The sequence below is a fragment of the Tamandua tetradactyla genome, chromosome 7, assembly GCF_023851605.1.
Source record: "Tamandua tetradactyla isolate mTamTet1 chromosome 7, mTamTet1.pri, whole genome shotgun sequence".
Lineage (NCBI taxonomy): Eukaryota > Metazoa > Chordata > Mammalia > Pilosa > Myrmecophagidae > Tamandua > Tamandua tetradactyla.
The window spans coordinates 30,832,151-30,857,402 of record NC_135333.1 but is presented as its reverse complement, the minus strand read 5'-3'; the positions used below and the strand labels follow the sequence as shown (position 1 = coordinate 30,857,402).

General features: G+C 38.6%; 1 protein-coding gene and 1 long non-coding RNA gene across 3 annotated transcripts; one reads left to right on the top strand and one right to left on the bottom strand.

Annotated features, from left to right (window-relative positions):
• Positions 1 to 2,888: 2,888 nt before the first annotated feature.
• Positions 2,889 to 4,127, bottom strand: LOC143690982 (uncharacterized). The gene is made up of 2 exons (XR_013179302.1): positions 3,429 to 4,127; positions 2,889 to 3,273 (listed from the first exon to the last, which is right to left on the bottom strand). It is a non-coding gene; the product is annotated as an uncharacterized LOC143690982 (long non-coding RNA).
• A 294-nt stretch (positions 4,128 to 4,421) lies between these two features.
• On the top strand, positions 4,422 to 23,377 carry DDX17 (DEAD-box helicase 17). 2 transcript variants are annotated; one of them, XM_077168825.1, is made up of 13 exons: positions 4,422 to 4,714; positions 8,850 to 9,000; positions 9,698 to 9,797; positions 13,392 to 13,525; positions 13,720 to 13,785; positions 14,987 to 15,128; positions 15,489 to 15,649; positions 15,738 to 15,910; positions 16,264 to 16,374; positions 16,628 to 16,689; positions 17,528 to 17,587; positions 21,561 to 21,797; positions 22,756 to 23,377. In XM_077168825.1, exons 1-13 carry the CDS (start codon positions 4,665 to 4,667, stop codon positions 23,259 to 23,261), a joined length of 1,953 nt encoding a protein of 650 aa, XP_077024940.1. In that variant the 5' UTR covers positions 4,422 to 4,664; the 3' UTR covers positions 23,262 to 23,377. The 2 variants fall into 2 exon arrangements, with proteins under 2 accessions (XP_077024940.1, XP_077024939.1); XM_077168824.1 differs by having other exon boundaries at positions 21,561 to 21,803.
• Positions 23,378 to 25,252: the final 1,875 nt, after the last annotated feature.

Sequence of the window (25,252 nt, the reverse complement as noted above, 5' to 3'; positions counted from 1 at the left end):
AAGTGGGAGAGAACAATTGTGAACAAATTTTTCATTTATATCAATTTTATGAAAGAATATATACAAAAGTTAAAATTCTCAAAGTAGACTTCCTGAAAACTCTTTTCTATATGTTTCTTATATACCACAGTTTGAAGGCATCTGCTTTAGGCTACCTAGTTGTTGGGGACTGAATCATGTCTCCCACAAAAGGCATAATTAAGTGCTAACCCCTGGTCCTGTGAGTGCGTGTGAACTCATTTCTAAACAGGACCTTTGAAGATGTTATTAGTTAAGATGGACAAATTGAATGAGAGTAGGCCTTAATCCAGTATGGTTAAAGTCCTTATAAGCAAAAGAAATTGGGCACAGAGACAACTGTGGGGATTTACCAGAAGCTGGAAGTTAACAGTTCCAGTAAGAAAAAGGATGAGATGCTGCCAGGTGCTTTGCCACATGATGGAAAAGCCAAGGAACTCTAAAGATTGCCGGCCAGCCAGAAGTCAGGGAAAGGCCCTGGGAGGAAGCAAGGTCTCTAGCCTCAGAAAGCAAAAAAATGTCCTGTTCTTAAGGTATTTAATCTAGCAGCCAGGAAACTAAAGCACTTATTGAATACTTCAGTATTCTATCTAAAGTTCCTGAACCAAGTATCAAAGAACCTGGGTCCTACCTAGACAAAAACCAGTAGCACTATATTTCACATTTAGGTGAGTCTAATGGCTATAAAGTTGAAGAACTGTGAAAGTTATATAAGAGAATGTCAGTAAAAACTTAGAATAGTTGGTTCATGGTATGGGCTTTAAAATAATTTTCTTAGTAGTTGAAAATTGTCTGAAGTATAAATTTTGTTGCTGTAATCACAATAAAGCAGATAAAAATGAGAAAAATGGCAATTGTATTGCTGGCAGGTGGAATCTGTGGAAGGCAAATCACATCCGCAGAAAAACTTGACAACTTAAAAGAGAATGAAATTGATCTTGTGATCCCACAAGGAAATAATATGTATTATAGTTAAGTATGTTGAACCTAAAACCTAGTGGTGTTTCCCAGTTATGTCATTTGCTAACTGTCTGACCCTTTCTGAGCCACAACTTTCTCTTCTGTAAAGTGGGGAGATGATGACAGCTAACATCTGTGGAATGTTTATTATGTACCAGGCATAACTGGTATTATTTCATTTGCTCCTCCCAACATCTCTTTGAGGTACTATCTCATTTTACAGCTGGGGATAAAATAAAATAACGAAGATAAAATAAAAGCTCATATCACTTAGTGAGCATAAGCATTCAATAATTGTCAGCTCTTAGTTAAAAAAAAATGAATTAAGCAAAGAATATTTTTGCTTTATACCAGAAGACTTGGCTGCTACCGAAATTTCTAGGTTTTCTGACCTACCTAATGAAAATCTTTTTCTATGCTTAGTAACAACATAATAAACTTCAATCATATTTGGTAGATACTCATATCATGAAAGAGAAATGCATTCTATAGATTCACTTTGGGATCAGAAACTTGGCTGCCAGAGGAAGACTTCCTTTAATCTTTTAGCATACGTGTGTGTGTGTGTGTGTGTGTGTGTGTGTGTGTGTGTGTGTGGTGTTGAATTAATCAAATAATGACAAAAATATATCATTACATATTGTGATAAACTTTAGGAAGTCAAAGGACCTGATCTAGTAGCAAAATACGAATTGCTCCCCCTGGTAAAATGTAGGGAAGATTGCATTTTCTTTATATACTATTTGTTGACTAAAGAGCCTCAAGCTTACTTAGCATATGTGATAAATGCGCAAATCATTCCAAACACCATTGAGTGCCTACCCTATCATCTAAATCACAGATGGGGCTTAATATTTGTTTCATCCTTGACTCTTCCTTCTTTTACATCCTACCCACCCCTAAATCATTGGCTGACCTTCACCATCAGACCAGTTCTTCCCAACTCATTGCTCTTAATCTGTACCAAGTCCCATCATCTCTTCCCTGGATTCCTACAGTAGCCTTCTAGGTAATATGCCTGCTTTTGTCCTGGACCATCCTCAATTTATTCCTCACCTTGTAGTTACAGGAGTCCTTTTATCATGTGGATATATTCAAAACCTTCCATGTCTTTCTACTCAGAGGAAAAGAAAAGGTTCTTACTGTGACCTTTACAAGCCTTTCATGATCTGGCTTTGCCTCTTACCTCTCCTCCTCATGCTACTCCTGTTACACTAGCCCTACCACAGGACTTTTGCCTGTGCTTCTCCCTCTTACGCTGGCAGGACTAGCTCCCTCCCTTCAGCTCTCTGCTCACATGTCACTTTATTAGGGAGACTTTCCCAGGACACACTACCTAACCACGTTACCCCACCCCACACTGTATATCCCTTTTCCCTGATTTTATTTTTCCTTTCTTTTTATTTTACTTCAGTTGGAGTCTACCTCGCATAAACATTCATCTTCTATGTTCCCCACTAGCATACAAATTCTGTGTGTGCCCTACCGTGCCCCAGTGCCCATGGTAGGCATTCAGCACTTGTCCAAAGTAATACATGGTTGAGTGTCCACTGCTGTCTATGGCTCAAGTAATACCTGGGATGGCCTATCACAAAACTCTCTTCCCTATGCCACTTTTCTAACAATTTGGGAAGCACTCAGAAAACATGATAGGAGACCCCACTCAGCCACCACACTAAGGGGCTTCATATCTGCCGCATCCTTTGAGCCCATCCATAGGGAAAAAAAAAAAAGAGATATTAAATTAGTTGATCTCCAAAAGGCCTTAACAGCTTGACAATTCTATGATGCTATGTGGCCAAATTCTCGAGACCTTACTGCAGTTTCAGGGGAAAGGAATTGATACTGCAAGCATGGCTCTTTCCAATAGAAGGGCCCACCTGACTTAGCTCTACAAAGGAGAAAGTGTCTCAGCGTGAAGGAGATTTATTGCATGTGCACTTTGCAAGGAACTGGAGGAATCGTCCCCAAACCAGTTCAAAGTGGGGGTGTGAGGTAGGGTTTTTAAAGGTAAAGGGTAGGACAAATGGATCAAAACCCACGTTACGTCCACAACTTCTTCTTGTCAAGTCAGGGATGACACTGGATCTTTGTGAGGACAGTACCAGCAATTTCTTAATTCTGTTTTGTCTCAAGCACATCTTATTCCAACTTCAGAGATTAGCTTTAGATATATAACGTCCAAGCTCCTACATTCAGGGTCTTCAGGATTCTTTTCAAACTTTTGTCTTTTGAGGAGGAAGTCATTGATTCACTGGGCCAGAGGGTGTTCTTGATGTTATTGTTATTTTATTCCTGTAAAAAGAACTTCCAATGTCTGGTTAATGTCCTTCTGGAACTAAAGTACAAAGAGGAGATTGCTAAACTCAGCTAGGGTAAGCATATTTTCCAGCTATCAGGAAGTAGGAATGGGAAGTCAGCTTAGAAGAAACGGAAAGAATATGGCCTACCTAGTTCAAAACTTGTACTTATGCTTCCCATCCCCCTTCTGTGTCTTAAGACCACCGGTTTAAACATGTTCATTACCAGAGAATGCCAAGGGTCTCTTGGAGCACCGCCTTTAATGGCGGCCAAGGGACCCCCGCATCAACCTGAAGAGATGCCTCACCCACATTTTACCGCTGCGTTAGCACAATTGTGTTCTGCCGGGGATGGTGCAAAAATTTGCTCAGGAAATGCATTTGTGTGAATCAAACATAACAAAGAGCGTTTTATCACGGCCGACAAGTCACCGCGGGTCCCACTCCGTAAGGAACGGGACGCGGCGCATCCATCATGGCCGCCGGCACAAGCGCAGCGAGCAGCAACTGAAAGGAAATGGCGCCAGGGCGCGCGGTCAGTCTCGACAAGGCCGAGCACTGGGGTGAGGGGTCGACAGAGGCACCAGAAACGCCAACCGAGGACCCTTAAGATCTTCTTGAGCTTTTGACACTTGGAGACCCTGAAAATTGACGACTGCAACATGGAAGCTATTTTATCTATAAAGCAACTAGCACAAGCAGCCTTCAGGTTGCGTGCCGCTACTGGAATCCAACAAAACCCTCTATTCTTTAAACAGAATGCTTTACGCATAGTACGCATCTTCGCAATAGTGGGCCGACTAACGCCTCAAAGAATGCTTCGTCGCAACAGAGGCGCGTCCCCCTCCCATCCCCCCACCCCACGTTCTAGTTCAGGTGGCGCGAGAACTCTACGCTCGCTCCGTACTTTATTTTTCTTCCGTGTTCCGTAAAACGTGTCCATCTCCGCAATCGACGTAAACCTCTTTCAAGAATAGCCCTATTACCCCGCGATCCCTCGGGTGATTCTAAGACGCTGTTTACGTATCGTCTCTGACGTACGTAGCGTTGAGCTGGAGCAGTCTCAGCGGCGGCCGCCATTTTGTGCAGCCGCTGGGAAGGAAGGAGACGCCTAAACCGCGGCGAAGCCGGGTTTGAGCGTAGCCAAACCTACCCACCGTTTTTATATCCCCGATTCTCTGTGTTTTGCTCCCGTCTCCGACGAGAGAGGCGGCGACGGTGGCGTCTGCGACGGGAGATAGCGCGTCGGAGCGAGAAAGCGCCGCGCCTGCCGCCGCCCCAACAGCGGAGGCGCCGCCGCCATCGGTCGTCACCAGGCCGGAGCCGCAGGCCCTCCCGAGCCCGGCCATCCGTGCCCCGCTCCCAGATCTCTATCCATTTGGGACCATGCGCGGAGGCGGCTTTGGGGACCGGGACCGGGATCGTGACCGCGGAGGGTAAGGGAGGGAGGAGAAGAAAGACCTTGCGTCTGCGGGGGGTTGGGGGGAGGTGGTACTTGACGAGACGGAAACCTCTGCCCTAACAGGGGATTTGAGGGGATCCTTCCCGAGCCCGGAGGCGAGGAGACCCGGGGCGATAATACCGGTTCAGTGTGCGGGCCTGGGTCTCGGCCCTGGGGTCACTCGTGACCTGGCAGGAGGAGCGGCTGCTTGGCGACGCTCCAGCCACTCCTTACGGACGGTCGTCGTGGCGCGGCCCAGCCCGGGGGGAGCGGAAAGGCCGGGACCGGGTGGGTTGCAGGCAGGAGGGGGAAGGCCCGGCCGCCGCATATTCGTCCTGAGCCTCTCTGTCTTTTAGTGCCAGGCCGATTAGGGCAAGTCATTTGGTCTCTCCAGGCCTCAGCGTTCATCTGTAAAACACATAAGCTCTTTGTTGAGAGAAGAGGATGATACCTCCGAGTTAAGCTTGGGAAAATCTTAACGCGCAAATGGCTTTTCTCGTGTTCTCTATCGCCGGAGATAATTTAGCGGAACTGGAAACAAAGTACTAAAAAATACTAAATCGCCTTTATTTTTTCAAGTCGGAGGAAGCACACGGAGATACTAAAAGCAGTGGAATTACTCAAAGTTGCTGTGTTTACGAAGAAAGGGGGTTTTGTTTTTTTCTTTTCTGGTTTTTATTGTAAAGTTGGCATCTTCTGTTCTCCTCGGTCTGTTTTCTCAGACTGCAGCACTAGCTTCTCGAACAACCTAGAAAGTTTTAATGTGGGAATCCCGGGGTTACTAGGTTGGAAGCTAATGCGGGATTAAACCTGAACTCTTCTTACATGCAGAGATCACAGGCCTTAATGTCGGCTAAAAAAAAGTGCTTACTTATAGAAGTGTATCTCTGGATAAAGAGCAGTGTGATGCCATTTCGTAATATAATGTGACCTTGGGCAGGATCCTCAACCTTTGTGAGCTCATTTTCTCATCTGATGATGGGTGTAATAATTACTTGTCTTTCGTGGTAAGATAAATGATAAAGAAGCACCACTTACTAGCCACAAACCCTCAATTAACACTTTTAATTTACAATATAAAAATTTACTTTTTGGACTTCTACGTTGTTGGAAAAATACTTGATCTCAGTCTCAGTATTAAACATAGAGGCTAGAAATGTGGAATGTTTGCTTTTGTTGTCTTCGTATAGCTAAGTTGAGAAGCGAATTCCAATACAGCCAACTTTAGGAAAAAGAATTTCACAATATATAATACCCGTGAAAATGGCCCAGCAATTTCCTCTCTTTATGCCCTAGACTCTAGGGACTAGAGAAACTTGCACACGTGCCCCCAGGATATATGTAAAAAAATGTTTATAGCAGCATTATTCATGATGGCAGAAGATTGAAAACAACCCGAAAGTCAGGATACATTGTGGGTATTCATATAATAAAATGCAGTACAGCAACAAAAATGAATGAACTTGAATCAGCGTGGGTGACTCCCAAACATATTGAGTTTTTCTAAAATTCAGATCATGGTAGAAGGACAAATTTAGGGATTGAAACAGGTGTGGTAAAACTAAAAAGCAAACTATTTTATAATAAAATGCAACATAGTAGTAATGGTGGTAATTGTAAACTTGAAACAGACACTTGAGAGGCTATGAAAATAATGGTGGTGATCTTCTTACCGTAGGTGTTTGGTTAAGTGTTTGTTTACTTTTTTTTTTTTTTTACATGGGCAGGCACTGGGAATTGAACCCAGGTCCTCGGGCTTGGCAGGCAAGCATTCTTACCTGCTGAGCCACCGTGGCCTGCCCCATGTTTGCTTACTTTATATATGTTTTGAATGAGGAGTTATCTGAAAAGGGAAGGGGGAATGAATTACTAATCCATACTTAGTTTACCCCATATTCCTTGTGTATAAGATAACAGTTTTTAAAAAACTTTAAAAGTTGTTCATTTAAACAGAATGGCACGTATTAAATAAGGCTTAACTCCTAAATCCATCTTCACCATAAAATTTTCTTTATAATTTGTTTCATTCTTAACTGAATATTACATAGTTGAAATGGATTGTTACCTTTAAAGGAAATGGCTGCCAGCCCTGTATGTACATAAACAGTCCAAAGATGATATACATTGTACACTTAAACTAGCATAATTTTCCAAGTCCATACAGAATCCTCAAAGCTGTATTTGTTGCAAAGCCAAGTTGAACTGTTAATACTGAATCAGTAAAATGATTTAATGAACAGCTTTATGCAAAAAACTTGGGGATTTGCATCGCGTATGCTCAGGAATTAAGTAGAGGGCTCTGAGGTTTGAGGTCAGTGTTAATTACAAACGTGGTAGGCAGCATATATTTTAAGAACCTCATCATTCAAGTTAAATCTTGAGTGTAGAATAGTACGTTTTAGGTAAATAGCCAGGATGACTGGAAGAAGGGATTTGTTTTTTATATTTTTAAATAAAAGGCTGCTTAGAATAAACTTTAAAAGAGGAACTTTTCAGTATAATTTTGCGCTGGAAAATCGTCCTGAAAATGGCATTTCTGGGATCCACAAATTTATGTGAAGTAGACGGATGGAATCTCTAAAAACTGGTCTTTGGTTTTTGTGATTTTCTTCAAGACACTAACAGTCTAAAGACTTGGCTTTTTATTTCATGAATAGTATTGCGCTAGCAGCACCCTTTACAAGTAAAGAGGGGAGGGTTGATTCGGGATGACTAGTGGCCTTGTTCTATATTGAGCTCTAAGCCTGAAGGCGTGTTAGAGATGTCGTTGATATATGTACCCTTCTGTATGCTTTCCCTGTTTTGATTTTTAATTTCTGGTTTCTCTTACTGATTCATCAGTAATGTATACCTTATCAGCCAATATTGAACTGTTGTGTATAGATCGTCATTGGTCCCAGGTAAAATTTTCTCTTAGCAATCTTTGTATTTAGAGAGGCATCTAATAATGTGAATGAGAGGACATTGAGCTACTGCTGTCAACTATGAAGTGAAACTTTATAACAGGATGATGTTATGAGTGAGTTGGTGTGGAAAAGGAAAATTAATTTAAATTCAGTATTGTATCATACAAGGAATGAGAAAATGGAATGAAAAATACTATATTTACATGCCAAACAATGTTCCACAATTACGTAGTTTGAGTATAGAAATGAAGGTCATCTTAATGTTAGGATTCTTCTGGGAAAACTAGCTTCTAATTTTACTTAACTTTCAGGTTTGACCAGTAGTCCCATTTCAATTCCAATTGAGCGTTACTGTTATAAAAGATATATAAAGTGAGAATAAATTGATTTTAAATAATGTGGTTTTTTTAAGCTTATAGTTTTTAAAAGCCTTAGATAAAGTTGAGTGTGATGGTTTATTCTGTAAACTAATAGTTACATTAATAGCACTGTTTGCTTGGGAACAAGAAAGAGATTAGGTTAAGGTAGAGATGAGAAAAGAGAGAGGTCATAAACCTTTGTTATGGTTTGTGGTTATAATAGCATAAACTAAAGGTAGAGACTACCCTGCCACACTTAGAACCATAGGCCTTTACAGGTCCTAGCAGTTTTCCTTAGCATATAAATAGACAGTAGCAGTGCTCATCACTGTTCCAAGGAGAAAGAGTTCCGGGAAGCTGTTTCCAGTTTAGGGGGACTTGCTTGAAGAGTATATTTTTCTTTCTGTCCACGGTCTTGCCCTTAATTTAAGCTTAACCTAATGGCCTTCCTTTAGCCATCCTTTTAGGCAGGTTACAGGTAAGCTTGTGTGCAAATTCATTTCATTCTCACAGCAACCCTATGAAATAGGTGGTAGTATTATTTCTACTTGACAGTAGAAACTGAAACACAGAGTAGTTAAATTGTTCAAAATTATACAGTAAGTGGCACAAAATACAAATCTTTTCTTGTTCCAGAATCAGTTATCATAATCACCGTATTTCTTTAAATATGATAATTAAAACTTTTTCACCTATTGTAACCCATAGTCATAACTATTATTTGGATATATTCCATCATACCTTCAAATAAGTATAGAAATATTTTCTTTGGAAAGGAGATGGTAGCATCCTAGGAATCCTGTCTTTTTACATACAGGTAAACTATATTGTTTTTAAATATAAACTAAAATTTTGGTGTTTCTAGATTTGGAGCAAGAGGTGGTGGTGGCCTTCCCCCGAAGAAATTTGGTAATCCTGGGGAGCGTTTACGTAAAAAGAAGTGGGATTTGAGTGAGCTCCCCAAGTTTGAAAAGAATTTTTATGTGGAACATCCAGAAGTGGCAAGGCTGACTCCCGTAAGTTTTTAATTTTATTTTTCATAAATGTCAATGAACCAAGTGAACATTTTGACTGAATGTTACTCAAACATGCATCTGTTGTCATGATTTATTCAAGTGTGATGTACTTTTCTTAGCTTATTAAGACTGCTGCCACTCATAAGAGGAACCAGTTTAAAAATGCACCTAATGTAATCCTTCATATGTTGATTGTTTCCTAACCTATTTATTAGACATAATTTTAACTGTAATAGATCATGTCTTTTAATCTATGAAGTAAGTTAAATAAATTTAAAATATTGACATCTGTGCTTCTGTTTGTTCTTTTAACCTCATACTGATTGTTTTGGACTTTAACCATGAAATGGGTACTTGTTTAGGAGAAAGCACAGTGGAAAGACCTCAGGGGCATAAGTTTCACTTTCTTTCCCTCTTGTTCTGGTTTTGGGCAAGCCGCTTACCTTTCTGAGTTACATGTTTTCTCAGGTGGAAAATGGAACTCTTCTCAAAAAAACAAAGTTGTGAGGATCAAATTAAGTTTTACACACACACACATGCACACATGTATATATACACAGTATATAAAGTGTAAATAGACATGCTTTCCTCTGTAATTTGTGGTTTGGATAATTCTTGTTAAACTGGGTTGGAGCATAAACTTTTGCTTGTTTGAATAACATGTTTACTAACTTGTTTTACCTCATTTTTTCCATAGTATGAGGTTGATGAGCTACGCAGAAAGAAAGAGATTACAGTGAGAGGGGGAGATGTTTGTCCTAAACCTGTGTTTGCTTTCCATCATGCTAACTTCCCACGTAAGTGTTTTGACTTTGGTTGAATGGTGACATTGAAAATGCGTTTTTTAAAGGTTTTGACCCAGGATCAGGATTTTGTTGAAGAGATAGGTAGAAACAATTCACGAAGATAATTTTTAAAAATATTTAATGGTCTATTTTTCAGAATCTGCTTATGTCTGAAAGTGTAAATACTGTACCTGTTGCATAAGAGATTTGTTCCTGTCTGTTCTTCAATTTAGACTAGGAACATTTTTGTTTTTGAAACTTTTCTCATCTTCCACTAGGTTTTTGCCTTTGCCTTTTAGAAAATGGCAGGAAGAGATTGCTTTCTGGCTGTATATAATTGAATTTGGCACAGTAAGTGATTACACTGTGGGTTATAGTGTGCCCATAACCTGCTAGATGCTTTTTTGGGTGGTGTAGGAGGGATGAAAGCCATAGAAGCAGCCCTCATTAAAGTAGTAAGTAGCGAGGTGATTAAAAGGTTGAGTAACAAAAGAAAAGAACCCTTCTCTTGGAGAGGTGTGAAACTGGATAAATTTGCCTTTAGTGAGCTTAGAGATTTTTTTGTTGTTGTTTTAATGCAAAAATGTTTACTGTATGTTTTACTACAGGTTTACAACTTTTAAAATTGAGGAAACCTTAAGTAAATTGAGTTACAGTATCTCCATATTAAAAATATTAATGCATCCAGTAACAAGTGTTTGGTTTTTTTCTGGTGACATATATGTAACATAAAAATTCCCCTTTTAACTACATTCAAATATATATTCACAGTGGGCTATCATCACCACCATCCATTACACCAACCAGAGAGTCTTTACCAGTTATAAATATTATTCCCCATTTCCTTCCCCTCCCTGGTCCCTGGTATCCCACTTTCTAGTTTCTGACTTCATGGATGTGCATATTCTGCTTGTTTACTATCAGTGACATAGTAAAACACACCCTATTTTATTATCCATTCATCTGTTGATGGGCATTTGGGTTGTTTATACCTTTGGTGGTTGTGAATAATACTGCTGTGTGAACATTGGTGTGCAAATGTCTGATCAGGTCCCTGCTTTTGGTTCTTTTGACCATAATATCTAACAGTGAGATTGCTGGATCCATAATGATAATTCTGTGTTGCCATTCTGAGGAAGCACCAGCAGCTGTACCATTTTACATTCCCTCCAATGGTGAATGAGGGTTCCTGTTTCTCCACTGCTTCTCTAACCCTTGTAATCCATTTTATTAATAGTATCCTTTCTGCTGAGTGTAAGATGGTATTTCATTGTAGTTTTGAATTTCCTTGACAGCTAGTTCAAGTTTTTTCCCTGTTTTTTAATTGGGCTGCATGTCTTTTTGTGTTAAGTTGTAGGATTTATGTATTCTAGATATTAAACCTTTATCTGATATGTAGTTTCTCAATATTTTTCCCATGCCATAAGTTGTCTTTTTACTTTTCTTGATAAAGTTCTTGGATATACAGAAGTGTTTTTTTAAGTGAATTTATTTATTTTTATTGTGAAAAATAACATTCAAAAAAATAATAAATTTCCAAAAACGTTATTTTTTGGTTCCAAATGCGTTTTAACAAGTAATTATACAACAGATTTTTAAAGTTTGGCATGGGTTACAATTCCACGATTTTTAATTTTTCTTCTAGCTGCTCCAAGACACTGGAGACTAAAAGAAATATCAATATATTGATCCAGCAGTCATATTCATTTGTTAAATCCTATCTTCTCTATTGTACTCTTCTTTCTCTTTTTTTTTCTTGTGAAGAATAACATGTATACGAAACAAAAGATTTCAAAGTACATTACAATAGTTGTAGAACAGATTACAGAGTTTGATACAGGTTACAGTTCCATAAATTTAGGTTTTTATATGTAGCTTCTCTGAGGCACTGGAAACTAAAAGAAATATCAGTATACTGTTTCAGCACTCATACTGATTGTTAAACCTGACCTTCTCTGTACAACTCCACCATCACCTTTGATCTTTCTCTTACTCCTTAGGGGTATTTGTACTGTGTCCATTCTAACTTTTTCATATTAGAAGGGGCTGTCGATAATATGGGGTGGGGGGTGAAACTAGCTGATGTACTGAAGAGGCTGGCCCCTTTGCATTTCAGAACTTACCTGGGCCAAGGACCCATCTGGAGGTTGTAGGTTTCTGGAAAGTTGCCTTAGTGCATGGAACCTTTGCAGAATCTTATATAAATGCCCTAGGTATTCTTTAGGATTTTACAAAAGTTTTTAATCTTGGTAAAGTTCTATTTTTCTATTTTCTGTTGTGTTGTTCGTGCTTTTGGTGTAGTCTTAAGAAACCACCGTCTAACACATTGTTCTGAAGATGTTTCCCGGTGTTTTCTTCTAGGAGATTCATAGTTACAGTTCTTGTATTTGGGTCCTTGTTCCATTTTCAGTTAATTTTTGTATATATGGAGAGTTAGGGGTCCACCTTCATTCTTTTACATATTCTAATATTTTGTATGTCTATCCTTGGTCCCCATACCATGCTGTTTTGATTATTGCAACTTTGTAATAAGTTGTAAAATCAGGAAGTGTAAGTGTTTCAATTTTGTTATTTTTCAAAATGGTTTTGGCTGTTTGGGGCTGCTTGCTCTTCTATACGAATTTGATGGTTGGTTTTTCCATTTATGCAAAGAAGGCTGTTGGAATTTTTAAAATAATTTTTGTTTTTAAAGAGTGTACATTTACAAAAAAATCATGCATAGGATACAGAGTTTCCGTATAGGCTGTTGGAATTTTGATTGGGATTGCATTTAATCTGTAATAAATTGCTCTGGGTACAGTTGACATCTTGAAGATATTTAGTCTTCTAATCTATGAACATGAAATGCCCTTCCATTTATTTAGGCTTTCTTTGATTTTTATTTATTAGTTTTACAGTTTTCTGTATATAGTCCTTTATGTCCTTGGTTAAATTTATTTCTAGGTATTTGATTCTTTAGCTGCTATTATAAATAGAATTCTTCTTCCTTGATTGCCTCCTCAGATTGTTCATTACTACCATATAGAAACACTACAGACTTTGTTAATCTTGTACCCCACCACATTGCTGAATTTATTAGGTTTAGGAGCTTTGCTGTGAATGTTTCAAGATTTTCTGTTTATAGGATCATGTCATCTGCAAATAGAGAAAGTTTCTCTGCCTTTCCAGTTTAGGTGCCATTTATTTATTTTTCTTGCCTAATTGGTCTGGCTAGTACTTCAGTATAATGTTGAATAATGGTAATGAGAGTGGGTATCCTTACTGTTAATCTTAGAGGAAAAGCTTTCGTTCTTTCACCATTGAGTACAATGTTAGCTGTGAATTTTTTCATTTATGCCCTTTATTGTATTCAGAAAGTTTTTATAGTTGTTTATAAGGTATTTATCAAGAAGGGATGCTGGATTTTGTCAAATGCCTTTTCTGTGTTACTTAAGATGATAATTTGTTTTTTTTTTCTCCTTTGTTCTATTAATGTATTTTATTATATTTAATGGTTTTCTTATGTTGAACCACTTTTGCATACCTAGGATAAAGCTTACAGTCTTTTAATATTTCTGATTGTGTCCTCAGTTTTCTTTAAAAACAGTAATATGTTTACCCTTACAGAATACGTAATGGATGTGTTGATGGATCAGCACTTTACAGAACCAACTCCAATTCAGTGCCAGGGATTTCCTTTGGCTCTGAGTGGCCGGGATATGGTGGGCATTGCTCAGACTGGTTCTGGGAAGACATTGGCGGTATGTACCAGCTGGAGAATTTTAATAAGTTGTAGTAACTTATTTTGCTATTCTAATTATCACATATATTCTCTGTTCTGTGTAATTTTCATTTTCCTATTTAAGTATTACCAATTACTGTGATAATTTAGAACTATTAAGATAATGGCTTAGTTTTGGTATTAAAAGTTTGTTTTCCCCCCCCCCCCCCACAGTATTTACTGCCTGCAATTGTTCATATTAATCACCAACCATACCTGGAAAGGGGAGATGGACCAATTGTAAGTGTGTTTCCGTTTGTTTATTATAATTCTAAGAAAAACTATAATATTTACTTTGATTCAGGCACTGTGCTTTACATACACCCCATTTTAGCCTCAACCTCCTCCCCCACCCTATTCCCCATGACTGGAGGTGGCATTCTTGGTCTTTTGATAAGTAATCTGGTAGTTAAGTGACTTGCCCCAGCCCACACCACCAGTAAGTGGCTGAACTTAAATTTGAGCCAAGGTCTGACTCTTAACCACTGAGCATACTATTTTCCTATATAGATAATTACTGTATAGTACTTATAAGTGCTGTACTTAATTGTTAAGTGTGCTTAGATGCTGTGGATGGGTACAAAAGAGGTACGAGAGGTCCCTGCCCTATGGATCTTAAAGTGAGGTGTAGAAAATTTGTATTTTGTGGTTAAATAACAGTTTTGCAAATATTTATATGGCAACAGGATTTTCTGGTTTGATCACTTTTGCTCTTTCCTAAATATTTTGAATGAACGCTTCTGTCTTTTTTTAACTGAGCTTACATTTATAAAATATATTTATAAATTATATTTTCTAGATATTTATAAATTATATATATTACAATATGTCTCAGTATTCACGAGAGAAATAACTCATTACTTTTCAATATATGGCTAATAAGAGATAGCTTCATTATCTAATATTTGGTAGATCAGTACACTGAGCAAAAGTTATTAATAGTGTATAAGATTACTTATTTCAAAGAGTTGATTTTGTACTGGTTTGGTCAACTATTTGTCAGATTACATATAAGACATCATTGTGGCCTAATGTGTCTGGCAAAGAGCTTAAACTAGAAATCAGAAAACTATTTACACCACTACTTTCTTATTTACCTGTGATTCTTATTCATTTAATCCACAGTTTCATGGCAATAATATTTTTTAATTACTAGCTTATTTTCTGAGAGTTGTATAGTTAAAACCAGGTTATGCAACCAGTAAATCCACTTAAATAACACACATAAACTATAATAAGTCATGATGTATTAAAAGTAAGCCAAATGAGGGTGCCAGTATCATTCCACATGATAAATATTACTTAAATTCTTACATATTCTCTTCTCATACTCCAGTGGACTGCTTTCCCACCCCATCACTTATTTTTAAAGTATTAGATTACTTTTTTTTGACACCTGTACTTGTGATGGGTGTCTGAGGTTTTTGTTTGTCTGTTTCAGTGTCTAGTTCTGGCTCCTACCAGAGAGCTTGCCCAGCAAGTACAGCAGGTGGCTGATGACTATGGCAAATGTTCTAGGTTGAAGAGTACTTGCATTTATGGAGGCGCTCCAAAAGGTCCCCAGATTCGAGACTTGGAAAGAGGTGAAGAAAGACTATTTTATAGTTTATAAATTTTTAGCTTACCTTACTTTACTAATTTCTGTTTATGGAATTGAAGAGGAAACTATGGGTACTAGTGAAAAATTGAATATTCAGCAGCTTATAAATCTTAGATTTGGTTATAATAGCAATTTGGGGAAAGAAAATTCTTATCTAGGGTCTGAAGAGTTGATGAATCATGTATAAATACTCTTAAGCTCATACTTATTGCAGTTTTGTTATAATTAGCTGCTGTTCTGTGACATTGAGCATAACCACCAGAGTTGGTGCTGCTTTGTTTGCTGAAGCTTGGGCAATATGTAAAGAATTCTTAATCATCTAGTTCTTGATTTTGTTTTACAGGTGTTGAGATCTGTATAGCCACTCCTGGACGCCTGATAGATTTCTTAGAGTCAGGAAAAACAAATCTTCGCCGATGTACTTACCTTGTACTGGATGAGGCTGACAGAATGCTTGATATGGGCTTTGAACCCCAGATACGTAAAATTGTTGACCAAATCAGGGTGTGTAAAGCAGATACTTTGCTATCTTAATTCACTTTCCCTGTAAAAATTACATAGCCTAAAAAAAAAGTGTTTCCTTTCCTGATAGCCTGATAGGCAGACCTTGATGTGGAGTGCAACCTGGCCAAAAGAAGTAAGACAGCTTGCTGAGGATTTCCTTCGTGATTACACCCAGATCAACGTAGGCAATCTGGAGTTGAGTGCCAACCATAACATCCTCCAGATTGTGGATGTCTGCATGGAAAGTGAAAAAGACCACAAGTATGAAAGAGATTCCATTTAATGTTAATAAATGCATCCTCATAATTCTCCAAAATTAAACTGTTAGGAAAGCCTCTTTAAAAGCACTGATAGCTTTCTGACAGTGCATCCATAAGAGAGTCAATGAAGCATTTTGATTAAAGACAAGGATTGTGGGTTCTTAAATTTGAATCTGAGTTCTGCCTTACCTGCCAGCTGTATAATTTTGAGTGGGTCAAGGTGTCCCAGTTTCTCCATCTGTCAAATGGGATAATATCACCTGCTTCACGCTTGCTGTGAGGATAGTATAGGTTAATTGTATATTGTGTAGGGAGGCTTTTTCTGTGTACATTAATTGTTGGTCTTGCTTTCAGATTGATTCAACTCATGGAGGAAATAATGGCCGAAAAAGAAAATAAGACAATAATATTTGTGGAGACTAAGAGACGCTGTGATGACCTTACTCGAAGGATGCGTAGAGACGGGTGAGTGTATTAACAAGCTAATTCTCCTCCAGTTCTATAGTTTTTTAGGAATTTCTGAGTTAGTATTGTAAATGTCGTGTAATATTTCAGTGATGTCTAACACCCAAGTGTCTGTTTAAATGAGCACAGAAGTCTGTTCACATAGCATAACAAACATTGTCAGAATCACATGTGATAGCGCTTTCTTTAAAACTTTGTTTCTTCCTCTTTTGTTTAAAGCTCTCTAAAATATTGGTCACTTTCTTTCTGACAGTTGGCCAGCTATGTGTATCCATGGAGACAAGAGTCAACCAGAAAGAGATTGGGTACTTAATGGTGAGTTCAGAGCTAAGCATTTTCAATGCATTTTTCCGTATTTAAAAGTCATGTACTCTGTTTCAGGGATCAGTAAATTTGTCTGTACAGGGTCAGATAATATTTTTAGTTTTACATGTTACGTGGTTGTCTCTGTCACAGCTATTCAGCTCTGTCTTTGTAGTGCAGAGCAGCTATATACAATATGTAAAGAAATGGAATGACTGGGTTCAGTAAAATTTATTTGCAGAAATAGGCATTTTGCCAAATTTGGCACCAGATAGTAGTTTGTCTACCCCTAGCTCTAGCTAATGAATGTTGCGGACATTTGGGGCAAGTCTCCATAGTACTTTTAGGTCCATAATGCTGATTCTTTTTCACAATTTCCACCATTGTCTTATTTTATAAGTTCTTTAACTTGTTTCCTTTTTATTATAAAGATATTTGTCCCTTGTGAAAGTTTGTTACTGAAATGTTTTAAAGGAAAAAGTTCCATGATCATGAAGTCGTTTTAGTGCATTTCCTGTCCGTCCTTCTGTTGTTCAGGACTATTCTTATGGGAAGGCCATTGAGTGAAACTATCTTTTTAAAATAATATGCCGGCATCTTGGGAAAAATATTGTTGAGTCTTGCCTTTTCCCCTCGGCCTTTTTTTTTTTTTTTTTTTTTTAACAGTTTTATTTCCTCTCCACTTTTGGTTTTAGTTGTTACTAAAGAGCTTGGCATTTTCTGAGACTATTATTTATTTAAAATTTTAATGTGGAATAGTAAAAAGGTAGATAGCTAGGGTTGTCTGCTTGACATGGCAGTAGCCTTAGTTGCGTAACTTGGCTTTCGTTGTACAATTCTTGTTTTGCAGAGTTCCGTTCTGGAAAGGCTCCCATCCTCATTGCCACAGATGTAGCCTCCCGTGGGCTAGGTTTGTATAGATAGGTGTCTCTATTAACGGTATATATATACATATATATCTTTTGGTTAAAGATATGTTTGTTGCTTCAAATTAGAGTTGTAAATGTGTGTGTTTAGATAAATATTTTAAAGAGAACGAGACAGAGCGTGATACCCCCACAATTTTTTTAAACCTTGATTTTTTATCTTTTATTATTTTGTTTTTTCAATTTTATTTTCAGAGTCTCTTCCTGCTCCTAACAAACAGGCTTTGGTCTGCAGCAAGGCCTAGGCATGACTATTCCGTTAGAGGGAGAAGAGACGTTCAGTTAGGCAGCTTAAGCCCAACTTCTTCCTGGTTTGTTCTGTTTTCTGGCTGGGTAGAGTGGGCCTGATATCACCTGACTATTTCAAGCTAGTTTCTTGAGTTACCCTTTTCCCTATACCAGTCTGTGCTAGTTATATATGGAGGTCCAGTTCCATGGATGCTAACATAATTTATTCTTGGGACTTAATAAGTCTGTAAAGTGGTATTTCAGCAATTAAAATTTCATTGCCCAGTTTTATTTACTGAAGTGAACTTCTCATGGACCCACAGTTATCCCCTTCTCCCACCCATACTTGAATCCAAAATGTGTTTTCTTCTACTATAAGAACTTATTTTGAAGATGATGTTCTTATGGAGTTTTCTGTTGTGATTTAAAACGTATACAAATATCCTGAGATACCTTAGCCCATTATTCTGAGCTAAACAGGACTAAATCAAAACTTATATTTCAGAAGCGGAAGTGATTTCTATCACGTTCAAATCTTTAAATTATTGGCAGGTATTTATATTCCTTTATATTTAGCATAAAGAAAACAAATACTCAAACTGGTATACAAAAGTGATAAATGCTTTTTTATACATTACACTCATCATTCCCTCCTTCAGAGGTGGTGACCTGCAGCCATGACTGAAAATTGTCTCTGCCCTCTGAAGTCATGTCTGGATCTGTGCAGTTAGAACTTGGGCCTGTTGGGAGAAGAGGCTGAGGCCTGAAAGCAGTTTACATTAAAGCTTTCAGTAACGGTGGTTTTTAAACAGGCTTGCTATGTGCTGGTAGCTTCTTTGTGCATCTTGCCTAGACAATTAAAAATATATATTTGTTCCATGTCCCCCTGCATTCCTAAACCAAATCAATTGGCTACCATGAGAATAACTTTAGACTCTTAATCCCACCCCCACTCATCCCATGAGGGGAGAGGGAAGGTACCCGAGTCTGTTTCTTGTTACTCAATATCAGCGCTTGTTTTGGGCCCCTTTGTTGCTGCCTTGTAAAAATCATGAGGGGGGAAACCCACCAGAATGGCAGAATTCTGACCAAGGTCCTACACGATCCTGGAAAGTGAAGGCTTCTACTTCATAGACAGGGGTGCAATTTTTAGCTGAGTCACCAGGCCTTTTTACACATCCTGTCAAGAGATGACCTCTTAAATGTTCCCCTCAGGTAAGTTCTGATTCCCGTAGTTTCATTTACAGTCATCCTCAGAAAACCACTCTCCCTTTTTACTGGGATATTTTTTATATTTCCTTTTTTTTTGTGTTTAAACTACACACTGTTAAATTAAAAGTATTGAATTTATTTTGTCTTGTTTTTTAACAGAAGCTTTGATATCAGCTGCAGATCACTCAGTACATGGCTGAGGCATATCTACATTGGCCCGAAGCAGCTCTAGATGAGCCTGTTAGCTAGTCTTAGTCCCTCCCAATTAGTGATTCGAGAGTCAGGCCATGTCATTAAGTTTTTTGATGTTAGACAAGATTCTTAACCCAGGCAGCTGGCCAAAACATTAACTTTTCAATTTCTTACCTTGCCTACAGCATCTTCTAAAAAGGCAGCAAGATAATATTGTGGCAGTGCACAAATAACATCAGAGCAGGCTTGACTGGAGAAAACCATATTCTACGCTTGCTCTTATGTGCCCTCAGCCAGCTATGTGTGCATACACAGGACTCCTTTCTTGTATGAAGAACTTGCACCATGTCTGCCCCCTCCTGAACCCCTACAGAAATACTCCCAAGTATTAGTATCTGAACTGTTGTCTCCAGTTCCCAGTGCTTTCTGCTAGGAAAGCATACTTCTATGCCTCCAGTGCAGTAATTCACCTTTCTCTACTGCTTATGGTCACACAGTGGGATTGATTAAGGAGCATTGCTCTAGATCTGAAGATATGGCCATGGAGTATAATTCCCCATCTCCCCATCTTACATCCATCGGCCCTGTCAATTTTTTTTCCTTTGTTGCATCAACGACCCTAGCCGGAGACTCACGCTGCCCCCTGTGATAACTGCCTTCTCGTCTTTCTGGTGTGATTCAGGACTTTAGGGGTCAGTAAAGACTGAGGAGCCTTTTGTAATAAGAAACAGACATAATGCCCCTTTCTTCGCAGGCCCTTTAACAACAGCTGAATTTTGGTTTTTGTGTTTTTTGTTTTTTTTTTTAAACCATCTCCCTTTTCCCATGAAATTAATCCAGTCTGGGCAATAGATGCAGTCTGACCCTTTGGATGTAACTTACATTTTTTTATTAATTATTTTTTTCTACAATCACCCCAATTATCCTTGGGGGAGGCGTTGGAGGACCTGAAATTTTTACCCGAACCCAGGTTCTCCGGCGCTTGGCAACCAAATGGGGCTACAGAGAAGCATCTAAGCCAGTTCACAGAGCGAGCGTGTGTGGGGACTTCTCACTGCCACGGACCCTTGATGCATGCTCCCCGCGCTCCAGTGGTCCCGTGTCAGAAGGCGGAGTTTTCGAAAGGAGGCCGCCAAAAATAAAAGGCAAAGAGACGGGATCGGCTGCAGCGGTTTCCCAAAGGAGGAGGGAGTGTGCATCGGTCTGGTAACAAACAGAGAATGTTTTTTTAATTATTTATATCACAAAAATCTGTGTTTTATCTAGGATATTTTCTGGATATTCTTTGTAAAATGCAGATTTTTTTCACAAAACATTAGGATTCTTTGTTATATTCTTAAACTTGTTTGTTTAAGTAGGTAAAACTATACATTTAGCTGAAAGCATTACACTAACATTTACATACTTAAAGCATTAGGAGTTTTTTCAACCCAATTCCCAGCAGTAGACAGAATATTAAACTTGTGTCTCAAGGTTTCATGGTTTTTCCCACACTCATCTATTTAATTTCCCAGGTCATATAGACAATCTGACAATTGAAGCAAGTACTAAGTTGAAATAACCTTGAGTTGAGCACAAAACCTCATTTGGCAAAAGCTGGGCTTGGTAGTAGAGTGAAATTTTAGTGTAATGTGCTCTTGTAATTGAAAGGGGGAAAGATAATTTGGATATTTCTGCAAAGGAAAATAGGTGTGTACTTAGCAACTTTGGCTCTTATTGGAATTTTAAAATGTATATTAGCAAAAAGTATTAATTAAAACTAAGTATTTTGATTAGTCTCTTTGAAAATGTAGTAATTGAGTATATGAAGCTTCTTTTTTCATTTTGCTCTGTGACTGGTTTAAAGGTAAGTTTGTTATATTACTGATAGATTTTTGCCAGGCTTCTCCCAACAGAGTAGAAGTGATTTGGCCTCATAATGGTGGTACTACTTGCTTCTTCTACTTGCCAGTTTTTGAAAGAATGGGACTGGAATTTGCCAATCTAAAGACCAGCCTTTGTACAACTCCTGCCAGTACCTTCGTTACAATGCAGAAGAGGCTGGCGTTTGGGTGGTTGATTGGGTTCCCTCAGGGGTTTATAACTGATAAAGATACCACTCCCTGTGCATGTCCCAAGAATGATTAATTCTCTTTTACTCTGTTGGGATGAGTCTTTCTTTTAAAAAAAATTTTTTGGGGTTCTTGTTCAGTGCGGTTACTAACTTAATCTTCTCTCCTCTTGCTGTCATCTGCATTCGTGCTTCCCACCTGTCGTTGGCATGTCCTTTACCTTCTTTTTCCCTGCCACGTCAACCTACACACTGACTCATCATTGGCTTTGAAGATGTGGAAGATGTCAAGTTTGTGATCAACTATGACTATCCAAACAGCTCAGAGGATTATGTGCATCGTATTGGCCGAACAGCTCGTAGCACCAACAAGGGCACTGCCTATACCTTCTTCACCCCAGGGAACTTAAAGCAGGCCAGAGAGCTGATCAAAGTGCTGGAAGAGGCTAATCAGGCTATCAATCCAAAACTGATGCAGCTGGTAGACCATAGAGGAGGCGGCGGAGGAGGGGGTAAGGGTAAGTCCTGGAGTTTTCCAGGTACTGCCAAGGTATCTTTGTGTTCATTATACTTTGTTGTGGTTTTTTTTTTTTTCCCCCTGTGAAGGCTTTAAGTTTGTTGCTTAATAACGAGGATCTTAGTCTAAGGGTTTTTGTAACCTCTTTAAAATAAAATAGGAAGATTGGAGACCTGTAATATTTTTTGCTTCTGTAGATAATATAAAGCCGGCCTTTGAATTTTGAAGTATGTGGTGCATATTCAAAATTAAGCTAAATTGTAGCTGCTCTTAATGACTTTAAAAGGCATAGCAGTCTGTTAGGTCTTTAGTTTTCCATATGAAGAGAACAGTAAGTTTACATCGTGTGAACTAGTAGAAACTAGTGCATAGTGGTTGGCTCTGAGCACTATACCATTGCAAAGTATACTATGATCTGGTCCCCCTGATTTCCAGTTTGATGTTTTTTTTCCCCAACTTGCAAAATTACTGAAGCTGTGCATGAGAGTCATTTGATAGGTTTTAAAAATATGTTTAGTGGGTTTGGAATTGGGCCAAGAACAGTACTTTTTCTTTTTTTTTTTAAACTTCTGAGATTCTATTCCGCTATGTCCACAAAGCAACATTGAAAACTAGCAGAGGACTGACTGGCTCCATGGTGATATAAGCTTAACTGCTTATCTTATTTTTTTTTTCTTGGCTATCATAAGGTAAAGAAAGAGCCTTAAAAGAGTGAGAAGTTACATTTTTAGTAACTTAAAGAGTGTGCAGTTCGGAGTCTTTTACTGTTTTGGATGTGTCCAGTTTAAACAATCAAGATATGGATATATCCTTTAAGTACTGATTTGGATGCTTACCTGCCTAAAAGTCAGGAAAGAATTCTGAATTACTTTTGTACTAAGTACTGAGTTTTTATATGATTGTGTGTCAGTCATCTTAATTGGTACTAAAAATTCCCTGTATTCTTCTATCAGGAGGTCGTTCTCGATATCGGACCACTTCTTCAGCCAACAATCCCAATCTGATGTATCAGGATGAGTGTGACCGGCGGCTTCGAGGAGTCAAGGATGGGGGCCGGAGAGACTCAGCAAGTTACCGGGATCGTAGTGAAACCGATAGAGCCAGTTATGCTAATGGCAGTGGCTATGGAAGTCCAAATTCCGCCTTTGGAGCACAAGCAGGCCAATACACCTATGGTCAAGGCACCTATGGGGCAGCTGCTTATGGCACCAGTGGTTATACAGCCCAAGAATATGGTGCTGGCACTTACGGAGCTAGTAGCACCACCTCAACTGGGAGAAGTTCACAGAGCTCTAGCCAGCAATTTAGTGGGATAGGCCGGTCTGGGCAGCAGCCGCAGCCACTGATGTCACAACAGTTTGCACAGCCTCCAGGAGCTACCAATATGATAGGTTACATGGGGCAGACTGCCTACCAATACCCCCCTCCCCCTCCTCCCCCTCCTCCTTCACGTAAATGAAACCACTCAAGTGGTAGTGACTTGTGCAGACTTAATTCATTTAAAGGAACGCTGTCTTTTTTGTTCTTCATCCCCTTTTCTTTCTTTTTTATTTTTCCCCAACTGTTGTGATGTCTTTCATACAGATTAGTTAGGATTCACTGCCAGGTTTCTTCTGCCCGCTAAAATGGTCCAGTCTACAGTAACGGATTTTGTAAAAAACTAAAAACACACCTATATATATATATATATATATAGCTGACTAGAAAAGGTTACATTTTTTTCCCAGTTCCTTGCATGTTGAGAATATTTGAGCTGATATTTTTCATCTTAAAAGAAAAAATAAGAAATTAGACCCTTTTACGGGAGCCCATTTTTTGTTGTCCTAAGTTAAAGAGGAGTGTGGAGGGCTAAATCATTCTGCAAAAGATGGCATCTGTGCTTAAAATTGTTCTCATTACTGGGTTAGTAAGCCAAGGGGTATTTCCTGTACATTTCCCATAATGTTGTACACTTCCCACGTTGGAACAGGCTTCCTCAGGCCTGATGAGTTTTTTTTTTAAGACAGTGCTTTGTCATTTTGGCTGGTTGCTTACTAAGAGCATTTGACAGTTTAAAAAATTTCCTAATTGTTTTTTCTCCCTTACTCTCTGCCTTCTTCACACCTCCCAATTACTGAAAAATAATCATTTTTTAGTGTTGGATTAGAAATTGCTGAGCCTGTGTGTTTTAAGTATGTTTTAAATTTAAAAACCCCAAGTGTTTATTGCAATTGTTAAACCGTAGCATCTCAGCATCTGGATGGAGCTATCTATTTTTCTTCCCTATAACTAGGGACCATCTATGAAATTCATTTTCAAGGCAGATGGCTTCTGTGAACTGAATGAATGTAAAAGCTCACTGAAAATTTATTAATCAGTTGAATTTATGTATTCACCTGCAGTGTAAATAATATGTTTAGGTTATAAGCAGAAAATACTCAAAATGAGCAATTTTTCTTTTTAACTCAGTATATGTAGAGCTAGAATGAAAGCAACTCTTTGCTGGTTATTTGACCCTTTTGGCCAAATTGACCAAAGAATATTAAGGGTTCATTACGAACTCTATCCCCATGTCCTGTTTTTTGCAGTGCTTTTAAACAGCTTCTGGGTGCAAAATTTCCTCAGCATCCAATTGTACTCATCTTATTTACAGGTAGGTAGTGCTTGAGAAAGGTTACAGAAAACTAAACCATAAATCCTTTACTTTTCCTCCAACTGAAGGTAGGTGAGTTTATCCCCTTCATAATAATAATACAGTTTTACTGAGATTTCCTATAGCACATGGGCCTGGAAATAAATTTACTCTCCAGGACAGGGAGATCAGACAGCTCCAGAAACTTCTTCCAAATCAATTTCCTTGTGAGACTGTTAAATCGTTTATGCTGTTGTTGGTATTGTTCACAATGTAGTTAAAGTTGAGGAAGGCTCCACTGTACTCTGGCTGAGACCTGAGAGTGCTTGCTGGTTTATAAGATCTAAATATCTTAAATACTTGAGGTTTTATTGCTTTTAGGGTTTTTTTGTTTTGTTTCGTTTGTTTCTCCTTTTAAAATTCTTCAGGGAGAGAGAAGGGATGATTTCTGAGGGTTCTGAAAGTATGGTTGAATATGCAACATACCAGGTAGGTTGTCAGCATAACCTGAAATTATATGCATGTAAGAACTTTGGCATCCTTTTTTCCCCTACTTTCTTCCTTAACTTTACTTCTGCTGCTGCCCCACCCCCACCCCTCGTTTTGTAGAAGTTGAGGCCATGGGAGGATGAGCGCAGGAAAGAGCATGTGGCAAAACTGCTTTGGTTTCACACCAAAGCATTGTCTAGACCTCCCTCACTCCTCGCCCCCCACCCCCATGCAGTATGCTTATGCCCTGACCAGTCCATTATGAACATTTCTCTTTACAACCAAATTTTTTGGTGGGGTTGGGGGATATAGAGGTGACGGCAGGAAGGTATCCTATTCTCTTATAGCTC

Bases quoted from the DNA above. Each gene is read 5' to 3' on its own strand.
- DDX17 (XM_077168824.1), top strand. From the start codon at position 4,665: ATGCGCGGAGGCGGCTTTGGGGACCGGGACCGGGATCGTGACCGCGGA. The intron at 13,526-13,719 runs GTATGTACCAGC...CCCCCCCCACAG, and splicing joins GTTCTGGGAAGACATTGGCG to TATTTACTGCCTGCAATTGT. The intron at 13,786-14,986 runs GTAAGTGTGTTT...TGTCTGTTTCAG, and splicing joins AAAGGGGAGATGGACCAATT to TGTCTAGTTCTGGCTCCTAC.